The sequence below is a fragment of the Echinococcus granulosus genome (genome assembly GCF_000524195.1).
Source record: "Echinococcus granulosus chromosome Unknown EG_S00071, whole genome shotgun sequence".
NCBI classification, from domain to species: domain Eukaryota; kingdom Metazoa; phylum Platyhelminthes; class Cestoda; order Cyclophyllidea; family Taeniidae; genus Echinococcus; species Echinococcus granulosus.
This window is the reverse complement of record NW_020170451.1, coordinates 23776-42185: the sequence shown is the minus strand read 5'-3', so window position 1 is coordinate 42185 and position 18410 is coordinate 23776. Positions and strand designations below refer to the sequence as shown.

Genomic DNA, 18410 nt, shown 5'->3' with positions numbered 1-18410 from the left:
TCGTACGCCTATTGCGTCACCAGCCCATGTTAGTTGGATGGTCTCCTTCGTATCATTCCTAAAGTAGTACTTAAAAATATATGAAGCAAACTCTACATACGAAGTCAACTGGATGACCATTCTTTGAGGCATTGGCGAGTACGATTTGCTGAGCCTTACATTTATCTGAACTCGACGCAAAAGCGGACGAAGTTGATAACAGCAGAGCGACAGCCACAGACACACCCCGATAAACCATCCCCACAAATCTATTTTGTAAAGTTGCATCCTCTATTGTCAAGGCCAAGACATATTGAAACCAAATACGCAGAAAAAAAGCCCGTACTTTGGTAAAAGCATCCAAAATCTAATTTTTACTGCAAAAACCGCATAAAACAGATTAAAATTTTGTAATGTTTTGCACTGTGGTAAAAAAAATTTTATTGTGCTTTGTCAATGTTTCGCTTTTCAATGTCACAAAAACGTTTCTTACATCTGTTTAAAAATCAGACACCAGACACAATTTCAATAGGACTTCTACTTTTGAATACTCTCTTTCCATTTAAAACCAAACCACTGAACCAGTGTCCTTTATGTTATTGTTAAATAAATCTTAAAAATTTCAGAAGCCTTTACTGCGAAGTTGCAAAATGACGTATGCTGGTAATCATTGTCAACCTGGAATTTCACTCTTTTGTTGTATAGACAGCTCGGGCGCCCTCGCTGTTCCTCGTGTTGATTTCACAGTTTTGCTGAAGTGGGTAGCAGTATCTCACCAAATATTCATTCGCGCCGTTGTTTTATGCAATTTTATTCTGCAGGAGCCGAAAACACTCTGTTTTAATCACTTCTTGATAGTTTCCTGCCACTTCCCGCTTCAATGCATTTTCACGTGCGTTAATCCAGCCTAACACACCCGTGGGGCGAAGTTTTTAATGTAACTACCTTTTGCGCGTCCGATTTTAGGTACTAGATGGGCTCCTACATTTTTAAGAGTGACACTCTAGATTTCGCTGTTCTGCCCTCAGAAAAGATTGAGGGCCCACTCGGATTAGGTTTGTGCAGATATTTGTGCTAGCATTTGCCCTACAGGCTTTCCCGAGGACGAGAGCCTAAATCGGGTGGAGAAGGAGACTCTGATCCCTGCTCTGTGTATGCAACACGCCCGAAAGACACAGTGCGCTCAGCCCTGGGAGGGTACGACCCCTTTTAACCCCCATCCCATTACCACAAGCATAGAGTTGGCCGAATGCGCCAGGAGGTGGCATTGGGTATCCGTGGCCATCTGTCGACGACAATTTGATGCTGCTATGGGCTGCACCAAGCAACAGTAATGCTCACATTCCCCCTTTGCACACTGCAACAATTCTAGCCTTCTAGACCCCGAGTTCCAGGAGCAGATGAGGAAGCACTACTTGGAGCTACGTGCAACGTATAGATCGACTGGTATCGAACCTAGATTCTAGCATCTTCTGTTGTTTTCATAAAATAAGTATCACAAAACTGTTATCAGTAAAGTCGAGAGCTGAATAAAGCCAAACAACACGATGTGATCATGCAGCAGAGGTGATATTTATAGTAAAAAGTGGTGCGGGGTGGAAAGCATGTGGAAGGGTAAAAATAATAGGGGACATAGAGTACTCAAAGGACGTAGTCCAGCTCATGTCTTACGTAGGTATTTTTTTCCTCATCCTTAATCCTTGGAAAGCCATAGACCAATCCGTCCTGATTGCCGATATAGATGGTGTTGTACACCTTCCACATAATGTCCCGCACCTTACGAGCCGGATGGAATAGCCCTTGAAGGGCGTACTGGATGATTCTATTGGGTCCAAGAGCAACTCTGGAGCCTTCAATAGCTGCCATGAAAGCTTGGACAACATGTGGCGACGTCTCGAAGACGTTTGGCCAGACGAAGTTGAGGAGATGAAGCAACGCATCCTCGCAACCGAAACCATAGACACCTAGTGCCATATGGCCCACTGCCGACATCGCTGTCTGCCGATGAACCAGATCCCTAAAGTGCAATAAGAATAGGCGCGTGCTCAGGTCGTAACTAGGAGATTATCCACACTTCTAGGAGAGATGTACCTGTCCATCAGAGCGTCTTCGAGGAGAGGTGTGACAGCATAAATGTAGTCCTTACTCATCTCGCCGATGTACTCAAACATGAAGGCCAGAGATTTGAGCACACCGTTCTGCACATTTAGTTCTGGAACTCGGTATTCGTTCATCAAACCGGGCAGAACGGTGAAGGGAGAGCAGGTCTCGGCGACGATGGCGATGGCAACTGTGGTACAGACACGGTTTTGACGCTCCTGCACCTTCAGGTTGTTTAGGAGGGTAGCAAGAACGTCATGCGGACCAATGGCTTTAGCAATGTAGCCGAAGGTGTTGACCGTGGCACGACGAATGGACTTCTTGTGGGCCTTGATCAGCTCCAACAACTCGAAGCAGATGCGCATCCACTCGCGCGAGGAGACGTACTCGGATCCACGATCAGCTATCCTGCCCACAAGGTCAATGCAGTTCTCTTCGACTTTTTCGTGCCTGACAAAAATCATCAAATTGGAACCATGATCCTATTGGCGGGAAGTGTTGAGAAGAATGGATAAACTCACCGGTTCTTGAGAATGGGTGTTAGACGAGGGAGGAGCTCCTTGATAGGAGGGGTCATTTTGGTCATACCGATTACATTGACGATACTTTTGAGTGCGCCCAAAATTGACCCAAGGACTTCTGGGTACTCCTCACCGAGGTACTCGTAAAGCACAACACCCAAGTAACCCATGAGCTTCTCCTCCTGACAAACCTTCATGACACCGGCTATGCGACTGATCAGATCAGCCGCCTGCTGGCGAACCTTAGCCGACTTGTTGTTCAGACGCCAGAGAATAGTGCCGCATATCTGAGGTAGGTAGGGCTTCACACGCTTGCCTAGGGCCTGGACAACTGTCCCAAACCCAGTCAGCAGCACCGTGTCCTGGAAAATGATAGCCAAGAGGATACACTAACATCCCCGGATGCTTATTAATACTAAATGAAACATGGACTTGCGAACGCCTCAAATGGGATAGGAAGGATCGAGGAGAATAGGGCCAATGTTTAAGGATCAAACAAACTACGAGGGGGCGTCAAAACACCCTGAAATTGAACGCTTTAATTAGCTCAGTCGGAACGGATTGATGATACGAGAAAAAATAGAGCCTTCAACATAGACCTATGATTTAGGCATTACACATTGTGAACTACCAAAGGAGAGTATACAAATAAATTAACTTTTAATAATTGCCACACAAATGTCTACTAGCAGGCGGCTTGTTACCTCAAGTGTTACTTTAATCATGGAACATTCAAGAGTTTGGTGCAACTGTATCACGTCAGGGAAATCCACGAATAGTTCTGAACTATCCCAGTTCAATTAAATCAGCCCGTTGACCGATGAAGTGCAATATTAGTTGTTCAGAAAAAGGTAATTTCATGACATGGTACATTTAACTCAATAGCATCTGTTGGACAAATCCAAAGCCATTAAAAAGCAAGCTTTTACAATGATATAAGTGGAAAAGATAAAACTAATTAGATCAAACAAAGACGGTCGTTTTAAAAACCGATCTGATGGCACGGTGAATTGAAATTCAATGATGCGCCAATCAGCTCAATTGACTGGGTTTCGCAGCCTATTACAACACATTAAATAACAGAAGCTTACAGCGAATATCGCACTACACGAATGCACCAAGTAGCTAGACGATGCTTGACAAGAAATTAGGCGCGCATTTGCGAAATAGAGAAGTGAGATTTAATAAATAGCACACATTAACAGATAATTTCATTGAAACCGTTTACACAATTCGTAGCCACAGAGTCGCAATAAACACAAAAATGAAATCCGCTTATTATTGCCATAAGGTATGAAACAGGTAACAAGTTTAGGGTCTTGAAAATAGCATTAGAAAACCGCAAAATACGTTAATAGCAGAACCTTTTTAAAAAAATGCAGCGAAGTTACAACGGTTATCGGAAGACGGCCACATCGGGTCTAAGGTACCCGAAAGCTTTTGACTGGTAAGCATGCTGAAAACATCACACCAAGTACCAAATATTACCACAGCCTTTTGATTTATCGAATGATCAGGAAAAGTGCGACTAGACATACCTCAGTAGTCTGTTCTTGAAAAGCGTAGAGAATTCCATCAATCAACTGTTCTTCCAACCTAGCGTCGATTTCATCGCTGCCTAGAGCAGACATGACCTTCTCAATAGTCTCCATAACCATTTTACGGTACTGCTCCGATTCGTCTTTCAAGTCGTCGACAATACGTGTGATTATCTCAGTAGCACCTACCTTTGTCGCGATCTCCACAGTAGTGTCTACCAACTAAAAATGGCGACGACGTCATGTTAAAGCAGTTTCTACAGTTTCAGAAAACAAGGACCTGAACACTCACTGGTCGGTAGTTGCGCCGATCAAGAGCCATGCGCTGATTCCAAAAGTGTCGGAAGAAGGGAGGAAGAATTTCGTTGCGAATGTATTCGGGTTCGACACCCTCTGTAGCGCAGCACTGTTTTACCACTTTCAACACAATTTTCTTCATCTCTTCGTCGGGTGAGGGGAATTCTCGAATCAGTACCAACATAACCTCTCTCGTATAGTAGTTGGCGTACTCTGCGTCCATCAAAGGAATCAAGTAGCCAATAGCTTTCAAAAAGGCAGCGAGACCCTAAGCAAAAAAAAGTGAAAAGACCAGTGAGTTTGGTGATTTCGACTGAGATTTGGATGGAAATAAGAATTTACTTTGCCACGATGACTACGAATACCCTTCCAAAGAGGCTTGAGGACAGAATCAAAAGACTCGATACCGTACGGTGTTGCTGCTTCGGCTAGAGCAGCGAGGGCAAGAGCTGTAATAGTGCGAACTTTCTGCTGTTCATCGACAAGACCATGTTCGATAATCTCAACAAGGGAGCGCAAATGAGGCAAGATGGCACAGCCCATAAGAATGGAGATTTGCTGAACAATTTTGATCCCTGTGTGTCGCGCCTGCCATGACTTCTTTGATTTACAGACAGCCTGTAAAAGACAGGGAAGCATGAAAGTGTAGCGAACGAATAAAGGGATGGAACTCAGTAAAACCGAAGAACACACCTTCAAGAATGGCAGAAGGCTAGGAATACCAAGGGCGGAGGCCACAACAGCAAAAGCACGAGCGGTCGTATTTCGTACATACTCATCAACGTTGTCAATATCTGGACGCATTGTTGAAATCATGGTCGCCAAACCTGCCGCCTAGAATGCAAAAGAATGTAATGATTGAAGCGTGTGACACAATGCAACGGAAAACGATATACCTTTGCCAAATTGGAAATAATTTCACGACCCTCAACACGAGCATAATAGTCCTCATCGATAAGAAGGGGCTCAATGACGACCAAAATCTTGTGCACATAAGGGCGAACTAGATCGTCCAATTTGTACAAAATGCGATCGATGACCTTGACCAGTAAATGCCGCTCCTGATCCTCCAAAGTTGGGGACATTAAGAGGGGGAGAATTTGATTGAATAGAGGGCCTGCACCGAACTCACGCGCCTTGTCTGTAATTTGACGGAGAGCCGACTTGCGCATCGGTGGTGTGCCATTTTTAATTTTCAACAGAAGCGTCATGATTTTGCGCTCAGTTGCCTCCTCAGGAGGCAAACTATCCTCATCCACGTCCTGGAGTAGCTTATCGAAGTATTGGAGATCGTCAGGACGCATCATTGGCAGATTATTGCCCTTTGGTTGCAGATCGCCAAGCGCAACCGCATTTCCACCCATCGCAGCCGACCCAATACCCGCAGCCGTACCAACATCAGGCGTAGTCATGTGGAAGCCGAAAGGCGTACCAGCCACAGGAGTGGGCGTCGCCAACAGCCGGCGAGCTGGTGTACGCAGAGGTACGTATCCAGCGGGCGGTGGAAGAATCTTGTAACCTGGAGGCAACATATCATCCAGTTCTTCATCAGTAAGCGGTCGATTTCGATCATCAATTTCTTGTTGCCACTGCACGGCCCGCATTTGTTCCGGTGTCATTGGAATGCCTGTGCCGGGGACTGTGCTGGCAACACCGAAAGCCGGAGTCGCCATAGACATAGCTTTTAGACCGGTAGGAGTAGCACCAGAGGGGGTGAAGCCAAGACCAGGGGTGCCTATTACCGGCGTTCCCATAGTCGGCGTGAAACCACTCGGCGTAGCACCACTGGGAGTTGCACCACCCAGTGGAGTAGCACCAGCTTTCATCGGTGTCTCATCCCAACGCGATTTACGTTTGGCTATTACAGCTGCAGCTGTATTTGGAGTCTGGCCGAGAGCTTTGTACGCGGAAGAGGGGGTATCCTGAATTGAATTAACCCCGCTCGGAGTCTGATCAGCACGAGGTGTCTCTGCCCACCCAGCGCCATGACCAGGCGTATCTGCACCGTAACGCTCGGAGTGAGGCGTCTCATCCCATCGATTCTTTCGAGCGCTCGGCGTACCCTGTGAATGTTTAACAGAAGACGGCGTCAAAGTACCGCTTTCCGATTAGAAATTACACTGTTTGGGACAAATGCAGGAAAAAGGCTCACCGCTAGTGGATCGCGACCAGGGGTTGCTGCGCTAGGCACATAAGCCGGAGTTTCAGCCCATTGTCTCAAGCCCGGAGTGGCAGCAGGATCACGGGGTCGACCCGGAGTTTCCTCCCATTGGCGACTGCTCGGAGTTGCTGCGATGCCGGGTGTGCCCAACGGCTGGATTGGCGTAGTTGCCTCATCCCAACGCTTAGCCGTGAAATCTTTGACAACAGTACCATTAGTGTCAGCTGAAGGCTGATCCCAACGACGACGCTTGACTGGGGGAGCCGGGTCCACTACCTTTAGTTCCCCCGCCTTAGCCTTCGCGGCGATTTCTGCACGCAGAGCACGCTGTTCCTGAGTGAGCTTTTGATTGAGCATAACATCTTTGTAAGTACTAAGCCTTGGATCGGGAGTCTTATCGCCTGCAACAAATAGGCAGAGATAATACAGGGAATAAGATGAATTCAGACCCGAAGCATAGTCTTTGTAAAGTCAAGAGGTTCAAATTAAGGGGAAGCATTAAAGTACGAGGACGTCATACGATCCAAAGACTACCGTGGCACACACCATTCAAAAGGCTCAGAGGCCGATATTACTCATGTCAACGGGCGCAATGTATAAAAAATCGGGTTTAACACACAACTATGGGCAGCTACTTAGCTTGGAGGCACAAAATAGGTTCTCAAAGATGAGATGCGTATCAACATTGACCAATAGGAGAAAAAAGAACGATAGTCATAAGTCGGAAGGGAGGTACATAAGCCTGTAAGGCACATACCATCTTTAAAAGGATCCGCACGAACGGGGGATAGGACAGCTTTAAGCCGTTGAGCATGATATTCGTCTTCTCGATCAGCAATGATCTTGCGTCGGGTTTCAGGTTCTAAAAAGCACCAACTCCTAACACAAAGAAAACAACAAACCGTCCGCCATTACTCATCCAGGTCAAAATGCGCGCACTTCAGGCAGCATCTTAGAAAATGGTGGGATGCTATGGCAATGTCACGGGGCTATGAAACATCTAGAAATTAAAACCTAGGTGCAGTAATGTGCCGTATATTCTTGCAACGCAAAAATTCAAAATTTAATAATTTTAAAATTCTGAGTAACGCTTTAGGAAGAAGCAAAAGTTTAATCCTAGCTACTTTAAGATTTATAAAGATTGCATTTTTGTGCACTAATCAGTAATGGGCTCAACAAGTAATTTAGGCTTAAACAATTATCAGCTAAAGTATTTCACACTTTCAACGATAATAGTTTTTAAGAGACAAATATTATACATACTGCTGGCCGACAGTTTCGACAGCCTTTTTCTGCCCATAGAACCTTTTTATTCATAGTTTAATTGAAAACCTGGTTGCGCTCCATTCAAATAGTAAGATCCTCTGATTGTTTTGATAAACCTGTAAACAATAATGCAGACTATGTAATACCAAAAATTAAAAATGTTTCTCTTCCCTGTAATTAGGTCCTTCATATCTTAGATGGATTCCAATGGAGACAATCAATCAACAATTGGCGTTATTTTGAACCAGTTTGTCTTTGCTGTTTTTACTTAATCTAAGTACAATGGCAAGATGTGCCCTGTTAATTCCGCATTTTTTAGGCTTCTATTACAAAAAAGTCGTCCAACTCCTCGTTTCTCAAAAAGAAAAGTGATGGTAGTTTTCGAGCTAATGCCATGGAGGTTTTTGTATTCATTCTACATTTATTTCCTTAGACTCAAGAGATCCAAGAAGCATTCGAACTTTTTGACGTCGATAAAACTGGCTACATAGACACGAAGGATTTGAAAGTGGCCATGCGCGCTCTGGGTTATGAGCCAAAGAAGGAAGAGATTAAAAGACTAGTGGCTGAATATGATCCTGAGGGGAAAGGTGTTCTTTCTTTTTCTGACTTCCTTAGAATGATGTCTTTAAAAATGCAAGACAAAGATGCTCGCGAAGAAGTATTAAAAGCATTTAAACTGTTTGACGATGACGAAACTGGTGCGATTTCGTTCAAAAATCTGAAACGTGTTGCTAAGGAACTGGGCGAAAATCTTACTGATGAGGAACTACAGGAGATGATCGACGAGGCAGATCGTGACGGTGATGGCGAAGTGAATGAGGCTGAGTTCCTTCGCATCATGAAAAAGACAAACATGTACTAAATAAGTGGACCTAAGGCCGATTCGGGCTGCATTCTATGGGATTCCACCTGTTTAATAATGATTTTTATTTACCAACCAAAACCTCTTCTGTGTTCAGCGGTATCACTGTCTCTTTTATGAATTTCACCAAAATATTGGAAGTACTTTGCCCTTCGTAATGATACTGAATTCCCCGGTTTTCTAGAGCTGCTTTTAAAAACAATATTGATGGATTTCCTTGCAATCATCAATGATGCTTTTTACAAATCGAGAACCTCTTTCCTTTTTATCAACTTCTTAGCATATCGGCAGAATCATTAGGCATTTCCATTGTATTTTCGAAATCCCTTTTTCCGCTTCTGTAATGATTTTAAGAGCTGCATGGATATTTTCGCAGCATTTCGCGTAAATTGGAACTCTTGCTGTGGTTGTAGATCTACGAAGAAATGCACTGACGGGCTTGAATCCGAAAACCTAGCCAAAGAAATTCCTCCACAAACGGCCGAAAATAGGATCTGAGTTAGCAATTTTCGTTTCAATCTTTAATTAGATAGAATGAGTAAAATAATGTCCGAAGTCATCTCCACTGCTTCATTTCCGTAAGCATCATACTGATACCGTGAAGAGGAGCATTGGAGAACAGGATGCTTAACCAGCAAGGTAGCCGTTCTTCCTACTCCTAATTAGATGCACCATTTTGAAAATGGGATCAGTCATTGAAAATGGGGTAAAGTGGGTCAATTCATAGGCAGTAGTGCATTGCGAACCACTTAGACGTTTCATTCCATGATCAGGAGTTGATTTCTCCTATGCGACTGTTTCACATTATTTTTCAGTAAATCGAAGTCATAATTACCCTAGACAGACGTACTTTTAAGGGAGTTTCATTGGAGGAGTTAGGACATACGAGTGTTGATTTCCATACCAGAATCCGAACAATTGGAAATCTTCCCGTAGACTTTATTTCACATTCTATAACTTAATAGGTAGTTGATTTTATGTTGAGTAATTATGTTTCATTCCCTTTCATCATGCTTTCCAGGTTTTTGCAAATTCACCCTAGAACCCATGTTTTGATCAATCAACTAAGAGTAGAATTGTGATTCATGAATATATACACAATTTTATTGCAGAATTTAGTGCACCTTTGTCTAAGCATTGTGGATGAATATTCGGATGGCATCCATATATATCAATAGGCGCATAAAGTACCGCAAACTTGCCATAATTCTCAGTAGAAGACTCCACAGATTCTCCCCTATCAAAAGCATACTGGCTGCTAACCTTTCCAGTGATAATCTAAACATGGGAGTACGGGTGCCGCCATTCAGAAGAGTTGAAAAACTGATTGTTAGTGCCGTCAGTCGCAAGTCTTTTTAGCCGCTCACTCACACTTGACTTGGGCAGAGGGTGAAACGACTATGACAGTTTCGCCTGACTGTAGGAGAAGTCTTCCCAATGGGGATCAAGAGCAAATTGGCCACTTAAAAAAGAAAGATCCGGAGAAACACAGACGGTGAGATCATCGATCTGCTACGGCTGGGAACAAAGGGAGCCGGAACAGTAGCCCTTCTTACCACCTCCAAAAAGGATATAACGACTGATTGACATTTGATTAATTAACGTTCTAGAGTATACTGTTCCTAGGATTTGTCCATATGGCTCCTAATACGGAACCGATTCATTATGGCCATCGACTATGACCCAAATTAAATGCGATTCAGTAGTCTTTGAGCAGATGTCACGAAATTTCCCTGGGCATAGATAACTTAGAAATGCTTCCATTTCCAACGAGTGAAGTCGGAGAATTTCACTAATTCTAAGCATGCTGGCAATACAAATTCAACTCCACAACCTCTAAGAAAAGCACGTTTGTGTCTGAGTTTTATGGAAGAGGAACGAAAGTAGTTAAATCTCATTTATCTTCATATTATTTGAAAGGAAAGAGCGCTTTAAGCTAAAAACGGTGGAAAATTAGTTAAAAGGCCTTGATTCCGATGGCGAATAATGACGCGGCGAAGAGTTTAAATGCCCTTATTGGGGCAGGTCTTTAAACACCGAGATAATGCGGCAAAAAGCTCGTGTCACAAGTAAGATGACGACTTGTTTGACCATTTAATGGCCACCAACTGCCATACAATTACAACCAACGTCTTGGACACTGAGTAAATTACTTGGGAAGACACAACTCAAACGTATTTTCAAGTTCCAGGATTAAATCAGCTACCTATTACCAACGTCTCTATGCAAATTAAACACCCGTGTCATGACTAATAACTTTTACACAGACCAAAAATGCGAAGGCTAGTACTCTGATTCCTTGCTAAATGAAGAGCACTGCCTGGCAAAGCTAAAGCTGTAATCAACGCTTTTCACCGCAAAATCAGCGTACGTCAAAACCACATCAAGTTACCTCAGAAATGGTTATCTGAATTAGGAAGAAGCTCTTATTACGTTGCCCTCAAATAATTTATTACCAATGGACACCTGAACTGATACTTTTGAACTCTCCCAGACGCGGAATTGCGACAATCAACATGCGGTAGACAGCAATTAACTCATTTAGGGAAGTGAATATACAAACCCCTTTAATCAAAGTGCCTCCCGTATGTCACCACAATCGAATAAAGTGGGCATAAACTCCGATCACACCCAAAAGATGTTTGATCAGATATTAGTTTCTATACAATGAATCAAGTTATCTGACGATGAGAAGATAATCCTGTAAAAGGTAAATGGGTGCAATTAAAAAAACACCCTTCCCTTTCAAGTTATAAATTCCGCCAGCCTCACAAGAGGAAACAAATCGGTACTAGTACAGTGGCTAGTAAATTAAAATATAGCAAACTGCTAGTGTTCAAACGGTAACGCACTTCCCCGAGATTTGGTAACAAAACAGCCAACTCTACCAACTTCACTCAAAAAAGAGGAATTTCCAGAGTGTGACAGCGCCAAACACAATCATAAAACATTGACGTGACCAGTTATCGCATACTCACCTCTTGAGACCCAAGAGAGCCTAAAGCTGACAATAGGACAGAAAAGGGGCGTCTTCTTTTAATATAATACAAGGTACACAAACACTTAGAAATTGACATCTCCCAATGATTGAGATCTGGCCACCTGTAGCGGCTTTATTTGAATATTTGCTTTCGCAACAAGGGCGCGAATGTCTTTACCAAGAGGCGCTCTGTGAAACACATAAAAATGCATCCAGTTGGTTATGATGAGAGGAAAACAAGCAGCACGATTTCTTACCTGGGACTAAAGTCGATCACACTTGGATCATACTCAATTCGCTTGCCTCTGGAGTGCAGCAGTGCACCATTCCTATGGGAAGAAACCATAATCTGTCATGGTGAATAGGCGGAGAGCGAATAAATCCAACCCAGATTTTGTCAAACAATATGATTAGGTCAATTTGAATAAGCTAATATCACCATTGAGCAAAGGGAAGTGTCTTCGAGAGAACAAAAAGTGAACACCATTAGTTGGGTTCCAAAAGAAAATGCTATTCAATAAAACTAGATCTCCTTCAGTTTGAAAGCGTTTAAGCAAGCACCTCGGAGTCGATCAAGCCACAACAAAGTCCAAACCATTAATACATACATGAGCTGATTTTACAACACCAGCAGAGCGAGTCAAAAAATGGATCCACAATAAACCTCTTCCAACTATGAAGTTTGGTAGAATGGACTCCAACTTCATTAGAAGAGATTCTCGTGAAAAGGAACACATAAAGTGGCAAGAAACGACGGCTTACCAGGCAACCATTACTCCGTTATCGGTGCATAATCGCGGTGGAGGTGCGACTAATCGCATTCCGTAGTGCGCAGCCACTTTGGTCAATTCATTCCGTATAAAGAGATTGCTAGCCACACCACCAGATACGACCTAGATGATAAATTAAATTAAAAAGCATTTACTCAGAATCGTACCTAATCAAGCAAGTTATAATCCAAATTGCTGATCTTAGAACGAGAATTCAGCTAACATACTAGAGCAGGTGCAGAGGGGTCAATGCTTGTGGGAAGCGGGGGAGTAGGCCAAGCAGTCTGAGGAATTCGGATGGAAGACGGTAGAAGAGAGTTGAGCGCACAATACTCAATGGCTCTCTGCACCCGTCTACAGCAGAGCCGAGTCACGGCATTCTGACAGGAGGCACAAATGGAGGCAATAACATCAACAGGTAGAACTCCATTCACTTGGTCCTCTTCTAGACGAGCAATCAGCCGATCGGCTGCTGACCGAATGCCCGAGAAGGAGAAGTCGCAGTCGCGTGCGACACTTCGTGGTGTGGGTATGGGAAAGGCCCTGGATCCGCAACTATTACGAGCCATCAGCTCGATTGCCATTCCGCCAGGGATTTGACTGTATATTCCATCGTTAAGAGACGCAAGATGCAAGCGACGGGCGACCTATATCGTCTGAATGATTATGCAAGTCTCACTTTATCCAAACAGTCACCGGGAGACATATCAAGAGAAATACCAAGCACGAGAAACTCATCTATATCTCTAGCCAGGGCAAGTAGCGAATGTCCCCCACTCACCAATAAAGCTAAAAATGGAAGAGTCAAACTGAGAAAGCGAATCAGCGTAACACAACTATACCTTTCATCTGTCAGCATTGCTGTTAAGGCATGAGCTTCCATGTGATGTATTGGGATAATGGGCAGGCTAACAGAAAAGTCAGTGCACTTTTAATTCACCTTACTTGTGCCTCACGGCTAGTTGCTTAGCATGCACGACACCTATTTTTAGGGACAACGCCATACCAGGTTTAACAGTGACGGCAATGGCATCCAAATTGTCCCACGAAATACCCGACTTTTCCATGGCTGTTGAGACAGTCTTTCCAATGTTTTCGACATGTAGCTTTTGCGCAACCGGTGGAACCACACCGCCCATTCTACAAATGCATTAGCCACCAATTAGGTTAAAAATACAAGTAATAAGCTGATGGCAGATAACTACTTGACAGATGTGGGCGTCTGTGAGACAAGTGATTCTCCCAAAATTATTCTTTGGTTATTAACCACAGCAGCACCGGTATCATCACAGCTGGTCTCAATTCCCAAAATAGTTGAGAGGGCTCGCGAAGCTGATGGATTTGAAAAGCCCAGTAGACGAGCCGAAAACCGTGCAAAGGAGAAATTAGCCATCATATCAGACTGAATTTCTCCTCACACGCTACCACCTAGTAATTGGCAGCTTGGAATAAACCGCAAGCGTAAATAGGGCGTTTGAATATGTATGGTAATAACGAAGAAACAAAAGTTCGGCCATTTTGGGACTTTTTAGAGAGTTTAACAATCTAACTCACTTTCGAACTGCTTCGTGCGTTAGTGGTAGACTGTTGGTACTTTAACATTCCTAAATAAAATAAACTATTTATTTTGTGAATTAGCAAAAAAAATAGTAAAAAGGACTTTTTCACGGCTTTGATTTGACAAGGTATTACTGTAATTTAACAAGATCGAGCAAAAACTTGTTAATGAAATGTAGGCTTCTAAAGATTTTTGCTTGCACATATATTGAACTGTAGGTGGTTCCTTAGCTTTGTTAACTGGAAATAGGTTCAGTTCGGACTAGTAAACTTATCCAGGGTTATCAATGAAGACTGCATTTAACAAACGCATCGGCTTAAAGACAATGTCTCTTTAATCCTTGAGCATCTTTTTCGGATTATATACATTTCCTACTCTAATAATTATAAACGGGCATCTCAAATACCTGGAATCTCTTAACCCTATATCCCTCACCAGCGATGTTCTACTTCAGCTTTAAAAACATGTGCTATGTGTTTTATTTTGGAGCATTATCGAAAATTTGGATTGGAATAATGCCTGTAAAACAGGAATTTTTCGCTTACGTAAGGAACGGGAAGTCAGCGGTTAGTAGCTGAATTGCATTTTTAAATATTCCTAATACTTTGAGCTGTGACTTTCCAAACATTCATAACACAAGTCAGGAGTTGGTATAACAGTCAGTGAATTAACTTTCTCTGGGAGCTTGAAACACTTGAGCACATTCTTAAACCAATATAATCGAACCTTTGTGAATCCTGTACATTTCAATGGAATCGTTTTAACCTTTGGTGAATAAGTATTTTTATATGGTCACATAACTTTATTACATAAGTGCGTTAGGTACAAGTGTGAAAACCACATGCTTTTAATTAACAACTCACTTAATAATAACTAATTGTGTTTTCATGGTGTGAAATTTTTCCTGTGGTTTTAGATCCTAGTAGCATTCTCTTTACCCACAATAATTATCACTCATTAAAGCGAATTTTTAGGCAAGGCAGCAGAAGTGAGCGCCACCATTTCTATCTTTGTAAAAATTACTCATACCCCAATTTTAGGCTTTGGAAAATGCAGTGATGTTCAAATATTCAGATGGAAGCATAGTGAATGAATACAGAATCAGATTTATAAATGGATAACGGGGTTCAACTTAAAGTTAACTCCCATCGTATTTTGTAACAAGCTAATGTAGTTCATTGATAAATCCGCCTTACTCCTTACTTACAGACATGAAGCTGCAGAGACTGCTTGGAAATTAAAAGCTGTAAATCCAATGGGGAGAGCACTGAGGAATGTAACATAATGATGGTACTTTGGGGGAAAGATACATAGCTTTATTGAGTAATTTCGGTCGTGCTCGGTAGACATCTGTTTCACAGAAAGGTAATGCACTATTTTGCTCTTTAGAGGATACAAGGTAGCTGCTTATACAAATTTAGTGTTAATCTCAAAGTTACTAAGGGAAAATCCTGTTTTTAAAGCTCTAAATTCTCAAACAGTTGCTTTAATGTAGGCGGTTTCATTTCAGTCCATATTTTCATTAAAAATTAAGATCGCATTGAGAGGTAATTAAGAAACTCATTGGTGAACTGAGTGACAAACGTTTTAAAAAATTCATTTTAATTCCACAGTGAGATCTTAACATGTCAGAGCAAGGAAGTCTTTCTACCTGTTCATAATAATGTTCTCAGCCAGACTGGGTGTCTGCTACACTGACAATCGTCAGACTTGCAGAGAATGGTGGCATTTAACAAGGCGATTTAATCCCTCCTCATGCGCCTATACGAAATCACCACCTAACACTTCCAAGCGCGGGTATGCGCACACGAACCGCGTCATTAGTAAAAGCAAAAAATCAATTAATGCTTTAATATTCTATAAAAATCACGCATGGCAAGAAACCCGAGAAAAAAAATCTTTTTTCCCTCCAGCTAATTGGTTTTACAACCCCATCAATAATCATCTAATCAGGGGGTTTCAAATCCCCTTAGCCGCTCGAGCAACAAGACCTTCCTATTTTAGCTTAGTGCTGGTTGCATCTAGTAGTCTCTAGTCTATCTCCTACTTTCATGGTAATTCCATAACGCTTTCGTCACATATCCTACGGATAACTAGATCTCAATGCCATTTGATAGAGCAGTGCAAAGCTACAACTGAATAAAAAAACCGACTAATCGTAGGTTAGTGTTTGAAAACATTTCCAAAGTGTAAAATGAACTTTCCACAAAAGTGGGTTGGGATAGAATTAATCTCTGATAGGCTTAAACAAACCCATTAATTGTTTGGAAAGCCCTAACCATTAACCTCAGTTACACTACTAAAATCGGAACTGCAAGTCCATTAACTCATCTTGGCACCCTCACATCTTCCCATGTCTAATAAAAGGCGTTGTAGAAAGACTTACACAAATCTACAAAGCCCTGTCTGTCTGAGGTAATCGACTTTTGCAAGTAAACCATTCCTACAGGAACCAGGAAGGGGAAGAAATTTAATAAGGCAAAATTGTAATCTCATGCTGAGTGCCGACAATCTTTTACTGCTGTCAGTGTAAAAAATAGGGTAATATGTAGGATATACTTATATTTATTTTGGTGGTAGTACTATCTTACAAATTAGAAACTTTCGCTAAATATTATTGACTAGCATTAAAATCTTATTGAATTTTATGAAGCTAAGTATTCAAAAGGAGGTGCAATAGAAAATCATGACTTTTTAGCGGTTTTTACTACATCAACACATGGCAACTATCACAACTTCGATAATCTTGTCATATTGAACTCAAGTCTTAGGAAGCCTATGCGAATGTTCATGTGTTTAGGAAAGTATTGAAATTCAAAACAATGATATGGCAGTTCATCACTAAAAAGGCGAATGTCAGTGAGCTGCATTGCTTAAAGAAAAGAGCCAGACGCCAATCAAAGATCCTATTGACGACTTGCACAATCCTTACTAATATCATCCTGACTTATCGGGTTCGTCATCTTATCAAGAAAGAAGAAGAGGAAGACTTTAAAACAGGTTTCACTAGTAAGATCTTCAAAATAATTTATGAATTCTTTGACAGACCGTCAAATATGCATTAGTAATGCATGAGGGGCGCTGAACGCATGAGCAAAACAGGAAATGATATTGATCCAAACGGGTGCTTAGAAAAAAGGAAGGGCAGCCTAATAAACCTACAAGTGACAGTCACTTGTGCAGTGAATCTGGGTGGCGTTTGATACAGTGTTGGCATGATCACATGAATTTCAAAGCCCATTATGTGAATCGAAATCTATACTTGAAGAGGGTTAGGTAAGCGAACAGGCGTCTTTCGGTGCACAGGTAGATTAGCGTACAAAGGTTAAACATAACTTTGTGGTGGTGAACAAATCCAGAATTTGTCTTCATAGTTTTCTCCAATTTGCTGTAGAGAGTGGCTTACTCCCCATTACAAAATGAGGCGTCTTTTTCAGCAATTTTTTTCTTTTCCATACAACATAATTGTCAAAACATTTAAAGCTTATTGCAATACCCTAAGTAGTAAAGGCAGAGGGGTGTGCTATTTCACTGCTAATTTTCATCGTGATTCGACTCATATGATTTGCACATAATCTTCATTATCCCCTGCGTTGACTCCCTAGTGCACTTACGTGCCATGATAGGCCGTTGTCATGGGTGAAATACACTTTTGAAAAACTAAAAGAATGAGTTTGTGGTGGCTTTCATTGCTAAAACTTTCCCAAAGCCATATGCTGTTGTAAAAGGCATAGAGCGAGACATTTTGCTAAGGGGTATAATGAGAGAACAAACCTAGTCGCATAAAAATAACTGACATTTCCATTATTTTCGCCGGTGACAGGTGCTACTGACGGGATGATTTGGAACACAAATTTTGAGTCGTATCATTGAATGAACTGTGAATGTCAAACAAAGGCTAATACAAATTCATGTTATCAGTACATAAGTACATTTCTTTGTTTTTGTGTTTATGTAAAAGTTGCCCCTAAATTTCAATTAAATATATGCTAATAATATACTGTAAAAATCCGCCATTTTCCGGGAAGCCATCATTATTCGACCTCGAATCTTGTACTTCTACAGACCAGGTAAAAATTTGGAGGTTTGAGCAGATAGACTAGTATATTCGATGTGCAGTCAAGCACAACTTTAAAAGTTGACAAGATGGCAATTAACAAATCACAATTGCTTTAAACTTTTTGAGGTGATAAAAGCAACTTCACCAAAGTCTCATTTATATGGGACTTTGTTGTTGTCGCCCAATTAACTGAGCTGACAGTGCCGTGCGATGCGGATGGCGCATGAAAAGTCAATTTTTGAAGTTGATGGGGAAGGTGCATTTCGCAATGCATTCCGCAGCCACAATTTGAGTCCTCAAAAGTAGTCATATATT

The 18410-nt window shown here is 42.0% G+C and overlaps 6 protein-coding genes across 6 annotated transcripts in view; 2 read left to right on the top strand and 4 right to left on the bottom strand. All coding sequences in view use genetic code 11, as the record gives it.

Moving 5' to 3' along the window:
* Nucleotides 1-952: 952 nt before the first annotated feature.
* Nucleotides 953-1445, top strand: EGR_07153 (hypothetical protein; the record flags this gene model as incomplete). Its single annotated transcript, XM_024496402.1, has 3 exons — nt 953-1034; nt 1072-1309; nt 1352-1445. 3 exons carry the CDS (start codon nt 953-955, stop codon nt 1443-1445), a joined length of 414 nt encoding a protein of 137 aa, XP_024349157.1.
* Nucleotides 1446-1620: 175 nt separating this feature from the next.
* Nucleotides 1621-1971, bottom strand: EGR_07152 (Splicing factor 3B subunit; the record flags this gene model as incomplete). Its single annotated transcript, XM_024496401.1, has 1 exon — nt 1621-1971. One exon carries the CDS (start codon nt 1969-1971, stop codon nt 1621-1623), a length of 351 nt encoding a protein of 116 aa, XP_024349156.1.
* Nucleotides 1972-2024: 53 nt separating this feature from the next.
* On the bottom strand, nt 2025-7508 carry EGR_07151 (Splicing factor 3B subunit; the record flags this gene model as incomplete). The annotated part of the gene is made up of 10 exons (XM_024496400.1): nt 2025-2529; nt 2601-2962; nt 4139-4360; nt 4431-4703; nt 4778-5053; nt 5129-5269; nt 5332-6498; nt 6588-6997; nt 7354-7458; nt 7499-7508. 10 exons carry the CDS (start codon nt 7506-7508, stop codon nt 2025-2027), a joined length of 3471 nt encoding a protein of 1156 aa, XP_024349155.1.
* Nucleotides 7509-8059: 551 nt separating this feature from the next.
* On the top strand, nt 8060-8727 carry EGR_07150 (Centrin-2; the record flags this gene model as incomplete). The annotated part of the gene is made up of 3 exons (XM_024496399.1): nt 8060-8122; nt 8182-8262; nt 8296-8727. 3 exons carry the CDS (start codon nt 8060-8062, stop codon nt 8725-8727), a joined length of 576 nt encoding a protein of 191 aa, XP_024349154.1.
* A 3063-nt stretch (nt 8728-11790) lies between these two features.
* EGR_07149 (putative O-sialoglycoprotein endopeptidase 2) lies at nt 11791-13870 on the bottom strand (the record flags this gene model as incomplete). Its single annotated transcript, XM_024496398.1, has 8 exons — nt 11791-11896; nt 11965-12036; nt 12470-12600; nt 12705-13124; nt 13157-13286; nt 13320-13385; nt 13423-13617; nt 13683-13870. The coding sequence occupies 8 exons, from the start codon at nt 13868-13870 to the stop codon at nt 11791-11793; spliced, it is 1308 nt and encodes a 435-aa protein (XP_024349153.1).
* A 4063-nt stretch (nt 13871-17933) lies between these two features.
* Nucleotides 17934-18410, bottom strand: part of EGR_07148 (hypothetical protein) — a gene marked incomplete at both ends in the record, with an annotated part of 11108 nt that continues 10631 nt past the window's right edge. The window contains one exon of the mRNA XM_024496397.1: nt 17934-18002. Within this exon, the coding sequence (XP_024349152.1) occupies nt 17934-18002 (69 nt within the window). The remainder of the gene's footprint in view (nt 18003-18410) is intronic.